Consider the following 9259-nt stretch of genomic DNA (forward strand, 5'->3'; position numbering starts at 1 on the left):
GCTGTCGTCCTAGTCAAGCTCAACACATTCAGTCCTTAGCAGTTCTGCTGTCGTCCTAGTCAAGCTCAACACATTCAGTCCTTAGCAGTTCTGCTGTCGTCCTAGTCAAGCTCAACACATTCAGTCCTTAGCAGTTCTGCTGTCGTCCTAGTCAAGCTCAACACATTCAGTCCTTAGCAGTTCTGCTGTCGTCTTAGTCAAGCTCAACACATTCAGTCCTTAGCAGTTCTGCTGTCGTCCTAGTCAAGCTCAACACATTCAGTCCTTAGCAGTTCTGCTGTCGTCTTAGTCAAGCTCAACACATTCAGTCCTTAGCAGTTCTGCTGTCGTCTTAGTCAAGCTCAACACATTCAGTCCTTAGCAGTTCTGCTGTCGTCCTAGTCAAGCTCAACACATTCAGTCCTTAGCAGTTCTGCTGTCGTCCTAGTCAAGCTCAACACATTCAGTCCTTAGCAGTTCTGCTGTCGTCCTAGTCAAGCTCAACACATTCAGTCCTTAGCAGTTCTGCTGTCGTCTTAGTCAAGCTCAACACATTCAGTCCTTAGCAGTTCTGCTGTCGTCCTAGTCAAGCTCAACACATTCAGTCCTTAGCAGTTCTGCTGTCGTCTTAGTCAAGCTCAACACATTCAGTCCTTAGCAGTTCTGCTGTCGTCCTAGTCAAGCTCAACACATTCAGTCCTTAGCAGTTCTGCTGTCGTCCTAGTCAAGCTCAACACATTCAGTCCTTAGCAGTTCTGCTGTCGTCCTAGTCAAGCTCAACACATTCAGTCCTTAGCAGTTCTGCTGTCGTCCTAGTCAAGCTCAACACATTCAGTCCTTAGCAGTTCTGCTGTCGTCCTAGTCAAGCTCAACACATTCAGTCCTTAGTCCTAGTCAAGCTCAACACATTCAGTCCTTAGCAGTTCTGCTGTCGTCTAGTCAAGCTCAACACATTCAGTCCTTAGCAGTTCTGCTGTCGTCCTAGTCAAGCTCAACACATTCAGTCCTTAGCAGTTCTGCTGTCGTCCTAGTCAAGCTCAACACATTCAGTCCTTAGCAGTTCTGCTGTCGCAGTCAAGCTCAACACATTCAGTCCTTAGCAGTTCTGCTGTCGTCCTAGTCAAGCTCACACATTCAGTCCTTAGCAGTCGTCTTAGTCAGCTCAACACATTCAGCCCCTGTGTCATGTATAGTATAAAGATTTGGAATGGATTGATAAAGAGTTATGATGTGTATCGTGCAATTTGGTGCATTTCAATTGAGCTTTTTTCAGATGCACTTGGAAACAAAACATTGTTGCCAACTATTCACATAGGAGAGTTACAATGTCACCTGTCTACAGTAGGAAACAGAGCGGTCATCACATAGGAGAGTTACAATGTCACCTGTCTACAGTAGGAAACAGAGCGGTCATCACATAGGAGAGTTACAATGTTACCTGTCTACAGTAGGAAACAGAGCGGTCATCACATAGGAGAGTTACAATGTTACCTGTCTACAGTAGGAAACAGAGCGGTCATCACATAGGAGAGTTACAATGTTACCTGTCTACAGTAGGAAACAGAGCGGTCATCACATAGGAGAGTTACAATGTTACCTGTCTACAGTAGGAAACAGAGTGGTCATCACATAGGAGAGTTACAATGTTACCTGTCTACAGTAGGAAACAGAGCGGTCGTCACATAGGAGAGTTACAATGTTACCTGTCTACAGTAGGAAACAGAGCGGTCGTCACATAGGAGAGTTACAATGTTACCTGTCTACAGTAGGAAACAGAGCGGTCATCACATAGGAGAGTTACAATGTCACCTGTCTACAGTAGGAAACCGTCACATAGAGTTACAATGTCACCTGTCTACAGTAGGAAACAGAGTGGTCATCACATAGAGTTACAATGTCACCTGTCTACAGTAGGAAACAGAGTGGTCATCACATAGAGTTACAATGTCACCTGTCTACAGTAGGAAACAGAGCGGTCATCACATAGGAGAGTTACAATGTCACCTGTCTACAGTAGGAAACAGAGCGGTCATCACATAGGAGAGTTACAATGTTACCTGTCTACAGTAGGAAACAGAGCGGTCGTCACATAGTTACAATGTCACCTGTCTACAGTAGGAAACAGAGCGGTCATCACATAGGAGAGTTACAATGTTACCTGTCTACAGTAGGAAACAGAGCGGTCATCACATAGGAGAGTTACAATGTTACCTGTCTACAGTAGGAAACAGAGCGGTCATCACATAGGAGAGTTACAATGTTACCTGTCTACAGTAGGAAACAAGCCGTCACATAGTTACAATGTCACCTGTCTACAGTAGGAAACAGAGTGGTCATCACATAGGAGAGTTACAATGTCACCTGTCTACAGTAGGAAACAGAGTGGTCATCACATAGTTACAATGTCACCTGTCTACAGTAGGAAACAGAGCGGTCGTCACATAGAGTTACAATGTCACCTGTCTACAGTAGGAAACAGAGCGGTCATCACATAGGAGAGTTACAATGTTACCTGTCTACAGTAGGAAACAGGGCGGTCATCACATCACAATGATGACCTACTGTAGACAGGTGTGTAACTCTCCTATGTGATGATGTATACCACACATGATGAGTCATGACCCCATGATTTGCGATTAGTTCAAATTACAATAAAATTAAATGTATCAACATCATCCAGTAGAACTGTAAAAAAAAAAAATAGTGAAATATTTTGAGCTTTGAAAAGCAGTGTTTTCATTAAATTCATTGGCACAGGCCTTGTTTCACAGGAGCGTTGTAAAAAAAAAATAATCTTTGTCTCAATGAACCAGCCGCTATGAATTTTGTTTTAATTTACTCATCGAATTTGATTGTAGTTTATACTCTCTTCATTGTGTGTCCGCCTAGAGTGTCCTCTTCCCACTGCTGTGGTGCTGAATCACTGCCGAAGTGGGGAGGACAGGCCTGGTCATGGCTAGAAGGGATCCATCTTTTGTCAAATTAACATCAAAAGTTTTATATATATATATATATATATATATATATATTTATTTATTTTAAGCATTATAGCTAACCCTAACCTCCCCTTTTCCTAACCTGCTACTTTAATTCTACTGACCTATCTAAAGTCAAATCTAACATTCATTTTTACAAAAGCTGTATCCCTTCTAGCCATGACTGTTTGAATGCCTTTTTAAAAAAAAACTTTATTTAACCAAGGTTAAGAACAAATGACGGCCTGGGAACAGTTAACTGCCTTGTTCAGGGGCAGAACGACGGATTTTTACCTTGTCACCTCAGGGATTCGCTCTAACCGCCAGGCTACCTACCTCTAACCGCTAGGCTACCTACCTCTAACCGCTAGGCTACCTACCTCTAACCGCTAGGCTACCTACCTCTAACCGCTAGGCTACCTACCTCTAACCGCTAGGCTACTACCCCCTCCCCTGGCTGGATCCCTTCTAGCCATGACCGGCTGGCCCTGGTGTTTTGTAGACAGCCATCTTGTGTTATTTATTAGGCCTAATTAAAATGTACATGCTTAGGCTAAATTACATTTAGAGAGGCCTAGATTTGTATTTGAAAACAGCTGTTTTTTTTGTTATTCATTCATTAAAATGTTCATGTAAATATCCTTTGGGACAGGTCATTCGCTAATTATATTATACAAATATTATTTGTGTTTTATTACTGTGTAGGCGACTTGTTCTAGATAAAAAAAAAAATACATTCTTTAAATTATATTAATTTATGATTTATAGCAGGGATGAAGAAAAAACTTACTGCTTTTCAATAAAACCTGTCACGATGGTATAAGAACATCGTTCTACTTTATTTTATGACAACATTACAGGCTAGCCATAATGCTTTATGGTCCCAATTTGGGATGTCATGTACATTTCTCAAATATCCGCTAAAATTAAAAATCTTGCAGGTCACGTTGTCCTAACGGAAACCTTGGTGTTTGTGTGAGAGCACTGAGTGCCCCTGCAGTCATAACTCCACTGTCGTAACAACCTAGCAGACATCAGTGGAGAGGTATTGATGACCTTTCTGTTAGACCTGCAGTGTCAGTGTTTCTGCCGGCTGCTCTGGGCTCAGCAGTTCCTGGACTACACAGCCGGCTGCTCTGGGCTCAGCAGTTCCTGGACTACACAGCCGGCTGCTCTGGGCTCAGCAGTTCCTGGACTACACAGCCGGCTGCTCTGGGCTCAGCAGTTCCTGGACTACACAGCCAGCTGCTCTGGGCTCAGCAGTTCCTGGACTCCGCAGCCGGCTGCTCTGGGCTCAGCAGTTGGACTGCTGGACTGCTCAGCAGTTCCTGGACTACACAGCCGGCTGCTCTGGGCTCAGCAGTTCCTGGACTGCTGTGCTCACAGCCGGCTGCTCTGGGCTGTCAGCAGTTCCTGGACTACACAGCCGGCTGCTCTCTCAGCAGTTCCTGGCTCAGCAGTTCCTGGAGTTCCTGGACTACACAGCCGGCTGCTCTGGGCTCAGCAGTTCCTGGACTACACAGCCGGCTGCTCTGGGCTCAGCAGTTCCTGGACTACACAGCCGGCTGCTCTGGGCTCAGCAGTTCCTGGACTACACAGCCGGCTGCTCTGTGCTCAGCAGTTCCTGGACTGCACAGCCGGCTGCTCTGGGCTCAGCAGTTCCTGGACTGCACAGCCGGCTGCTCTGTGCTCAGCAGTTCCTGGACTACACAGCCGGCTGCTCTGGGCTCAGCAGTTCCTGGACTCCGCAGCCGGCTGCTCTGGGCTCAGCAGTTCCTGGACTACACAGCCGGCTGCTCTGGGCTCAGCAGTTCCTGGACTGCACAGCCGGCTGCTCTGTGCTCAGCAGTTCCTGGACTACACAGCCGGCTGCTCTGGGCTCAGCAGTTCCTGGACTACACAGCCGGCTGCTCTGGGCTCAGCAGTTCCTGGACTACACAGCCGGCTGCTCTGGGCTCAGCAGTTCCTGGACTGCACAGCCGGCTGCTCTGTGCTCAGCAGTTCCTGGACTACACAGCCGGCTGCTCTGGGCTCAGCAGTTCCCAAATGGCACCCTATTCCCTAGGACTTTGGTCAACAGTCGTGTGCTAGGGAATGGGGAACCATTTGGGATGCTACCCATGACACCAATAAGAACAACTTACTCTCTCCAAATTCCCCTTTAGTTTAGGACACCTTTGTCTTTAGCCTGATGCTAATTGGTTTAGGACACCTTAGTCTTTAGCCTGTTGTTAATTGGTTTAGGACACCTTAGTCTTTAGCCTGTTGTTAATCGGTTTAGGACACCTTAGTCTTTAGCCTGATATTAATTGGTTTAGGACACCTTTGTCTTTAGCCTGATGTTAATTGGTTTAGGACACCTTAGTCTTTAGCCTGATGTTAATTGGTTTAGGACACCTTAGTCTTTAGCCTGATGTTAATTGGTTTAGGACACCTTTGTCTTTAGCCTGATGTTAATTGGTTTAGGACACCTTTGTCTTTAGCCTGATGTTAATTGGTTTAGGACACCTTTGTCTTTAGCCTGATGTTAATTGGTTTAGGACACCTTTGTCTTTAGCCTGATGTTAATTGGTTTAGGACACCTTTGTCTTTAGCCTGATGTTAATTGGTTTAGGACACCTTTGTCTTTAGCCTGATGTTAATTGGTTTAGGACACCTTTGTCTTTAGCCTGATGTTAATTGGTTTAGGACACCTTTGTCTTTAGCCTGATGTTAATTGGTTTAGGACACCTTTGTCTTTAGCCTGTTGTTAATTGGTTTAGGCCACCTTTGTCTTTAGCCTGATGTTAATTGGTTTAGGACACCTTAGTCTTTAGCCTGATGTTTATTGGTTTAGGACACCTTTGTCTTTAGCCTGATGTTATTTGACCCTCTTTCATTTTTCTCTTCCTCTGTCCCCCGCTCTCTGTCCTTCCCTCTCCCCCCGATCTCCTTCCCTCTCCCTCCGCTCTCTCTCCTTCCCTCTCCCTCCGCTCTCTCTCCTTCCCTCTCCCTCCGCTCTCTCTCCTTCCCCTCTCTCTCCTTCCCTCTCCCTCCGCTCTCTCTCCTTCCCTCTCCCTCCGCTCTCTCTCCTTCCCTCTCCCTCCGCTCTCTCTCCTTCCCTCTCCCTCCGCTCTCCCTCCGCTCTCTCCCTCCGCTCTCTCCCTCCGCTCTCCTCTCTCCTTACCTCTCTCCCTCCTTACCTCTCTCTCCCCCTCTCTCTCTCCTTACCTCTCCCTCCGCTCTCTCTCTCCCTTCTCTCCCTCCGCTCTCTCTCTCCGCTCTCTCTCTCCCTCCGCTCTCTCCTTACCTCTCTCTCTCCTTACCCTCTCTCTCCTTACCTCTCCCTCCGCTCTCTCTCCTTACCTCTCTCTCTCCTTACCTCTCTCTCTCCTTACCTCTCCCTCCGCTCTCTCTCTCCTTACCTCTCCCTCCGCTCTCTCTCTCCTTACCTCTCCCTCCGCTCTCTCTCTCCTTACCTCTCCCTCCGCTCTCTCTCTCCTTACCTCTCCCTCCGCTCTCTCTCCTTACCTCTCCCTCCGCTCTCTCTCTCCTTACCTCTCCCTCCGCTCTCTCTCCTTACCTCTCCCTCCGCTCTCTCTCTCCTTACCTCTCCCTCCGCTCTCTCTCTCCTTACCTCTCCCTCCGCTCTCTCTCTCCTTACCTCTCCCTCCGCTCTCTCTCTCCTTACCTCTCCCTCCGCTCTCTCTCTCCTGATCTCTCCCTCCGCTCTCTCTCTCCTGATCTCTCCCTCCGCGCTCTCTCTCCCTTACCTCTCCTCCGCTCTCTCTCTCCTTCGCGCCTCTCCCTCCGCTCTCTCTCTCCTTACCTCTCTCCTCCGCTCTCTCTCCTTCCTTACCTCTCCCTCCCGCTCTCTCTCTCCTTACCTCTCCCTCCGCTCTCTCTCTCCTTACCTCTCCCTCCGCTCTCTCTCTCCTTACCCTCCCTCCGCCCTCTCGCTACCTCTCCCTCCGCTCTCTCTTACCTCTCCCTCCGCTCTCTCTCCTCCTTACCTCTCCCTCCGCTCTCTCTCTCCTTACCTCTCCCTCCGCTCTCTCTCTCCTTACCTCTCCCTCCGCTCTCTCTCTCCTTACCTCTCCCTCCGCTCTCTCTCTCCTTACCTCTCCCTCCGCTCTCTCTCTCCTTACCTCTCCCTCCCCGCTCTCTCTCCTTACCTCTCCCTCCCCTCTCTCTCTCCTTACCTCTCCCTCCCCGCTCTCTCTCCTTACCTCTCCCCCCCGCTCTCTCTCCTTACCTCCCCCCCGCGCTCTCTCTCCTTACCTCTCCCCCGCGCTCTCTCTCCTTACCTCTCCCCCGCTCTCTCTCTCCTTACCTCTCCCTCCGCTCTCTCTCTCCTTACTCTCCCTCCCCTCTCTCTCCTACCTCTCCCTCCGCTCTCTCTCTCCTCCCTACCTCTCTCTCCCCTCTCCCTCCGCTCTCTCTCTCCTTACCTCTCCCTCCGCTCTCTCTCTCTCCTTACCTCTCCCTCCCCGCTCTCTCTCTCCTTACCTCTCCCCCCGCTCTCTCTCCTTACCTCTCCCCTTACCTCGCTCTCTCTCTCTCCTTACCTCTCCCCGCGCTCTCTCTCTCCTTACCTCTCCCCGCGCTCTCTCTCTCTCCTTACCTCTCCCCGCGCTCTCTCTCTCTCCTTACCTCTCCCCGCGCTCTCTCTCTCTCCTTACCTCTCCCCGCGCTCTCTCTCTCTCCTTACCTCTCCCCGCGCTCTCTCTCTCTCCTTACCTCTCCCCGCGCTCTCTCTCTCTCTCTTTCCCTCTCCCCGCGCTCTCTCTCTCTCTTTCCCTCTCCCCGCGCTCTCTCTCTCTCTTTCCCTCTCCCCCGCGCTCTCTCTCTCTTTCCCTCTCCCCCGCGCTCTCTCTCTCTCTTTCCCTCTCCCCCCGCTCTCTCTCTCTCTCTTTCCCTCTCCCCGCGCTCTCTCTCTCTCTCTTTCCCTCTCCCCTCCCCCGCGCTCTCTCTCTCTTCTTTCCCTCTCCCCGCGCTCTCTTCTTTCCCTCTCCCCGCGCTCTCTCTCTCTCTCTTTCCCTCTCTCTCCTCTCTCTCTCTCTCCCCCCTCTCTCTCTTTCCCTCTCCCCCGCTTGCTCTCTCTCTTTTTCCCTCTCCCCCACCCGCCCGCTCTCTCTCTCTCTCCCTTCCCCCCCCCCTCTCTCCCGCTCTTTCTCTCTCTTTCCCTCTCCCCCCCCCCTCTCTCTCTCTCTTTCCCTCTCCCCGCCCGCTCTCTCTCAATCTCTTTCCCTCCCTCCCCCTCTCTCTCTCTCTTCTCCTCTTTCCCCCCCCGCCCGCTCTCTCTCTCTTTCTCTCTCCCTCTCTCTGTAGTAACTGATGTGGAGTTGAAGCGGCTGAAGGATGCCTTTAAGAGGACCAGCGGCCTGTCCTACTACATGGCCCAACAGTGCTTCTACAGAGAAGTACTGGGAGACGGAGTCCCTCCAAAGGTTGCAGAGGTAAGACCCAGAACATACAGACACACCTTAACCATATCTACATGTACATACTACCTCAATCAGCCTGACTAACCGGTGCCTGTATATAGCCTCTCTACTGTATAGAGCCCCTCTACTGTATATAGCCTCTCTACTGTATATAGCCTCTCTACTGTATATAGCCTCTCTACTGTATATAGCCTCTCTACTGTGTAGAGCCTCTCTACTGTATAGAGCCTCTCTACTGTATATAGCCTCTCTACTGTATATAGCCTCTCTACTGTATATAGCCTCTCTACTGTGTGGAGCCTCTCTACTGTGTGGAGCCTCTCTACTGTATATAGCCTCTCTACTGTATATAGCCTCTCTACTGTATATAGCCTCTCTACTGTATATAGCCTCTCTACTGTATATAGCCTCTCTACTGTGTGGAGCCTCTCTACTGTATGGAGCCTCTCTACTGTATATAGCCTCTCTACTGTATGGAGCCTCTCTACTGTATGGAGCCTCTCTACTGTATGGAGCCTCTCTACTGTATGGAGCCTCTCTACTGTATGGAGCCTCTCTACTGTATGGAGCCTCTCTACTGTATGGAGCCCCTCTACTGTATGGAGCCCCTCTACTGTATGGAGCCCCTCTACTGTATGGAGCCTCTCTACTGTATGGAGCCTCTCTACTGTATGGAGCCCCTCTACTGTATGGAGCCTCTCTACTGTATGGAGCCCCTCTACTGTATGGAGCCCCTCTACTGTATGGAGCCCCTCTACTGTATGGAGCCCCTCTACTGTATGGAGCCCCTCTACTGTATGGAGCCCCTCTACTGTATGGAGCCCCTCTACTGTATGGAGCCCCTCTACTGTATGGAGCCCCTCTACTGTATGGAGCCCC

At 49.8% G+C, this 9259-nt stretch overlaps 1 protein-coding gene and 1 long non-coding RNA gene across 2 annotated transcripts in view; one reads left to right on the forward strand and one right to left on the reverse strand.

The window, feature by feature from the left end:
* LOC118374816 (ubiquitin carboxyl-terminal hydrolase 32-like) overlaps nucleotides 1-9259 on the forward strand; it is a 177446-nt gene that overhangs the window by 62420 nt on the left and 105767 nt on the right. The window contains exon 2 of the mRNA XM_052468909.1: nucleotides 8265-8392. Coding sequence (XP_052324869.1) covers nucleotides 8265-8392 — 128 coding nt within the window. The remainder of the gene's footprint in view (nucleotides 1-8264; nucleotides 8393-9259) is intronic.
* On the reverse strand, nucleotides 6316-7087 carry LOC127908880 (uncharacterized). Its single transcript, XR_008068873.1, has 3 exons — nucleotides 6947-7087; nucleotides 6517-6624; nucleotides 6316-6439 (listed from the first exon to the last, which is right to left on the reverse strand). It is a non-coding gene; the product is annotated as an uncharacterized LOC127908880 (long non-coding RNA).

The sequence above is a fragment of the Oncorhynchus keta genome, chromosome 18 (assembly GCF_023373465.1).
Source record: "Oncorhynchus keta strain PuntledgeMale-10-30-2019 chromosome 18, Oket_V2, whole genome shotgun sequence".
In the NCBI taxonomy this organism is placed as follows: Eukaryota; Metazoa; Chordata; class Actinopteri; order Salmoniformes; family Salmonidae; genus Oncorhynchus; species Oncorhynchus keta.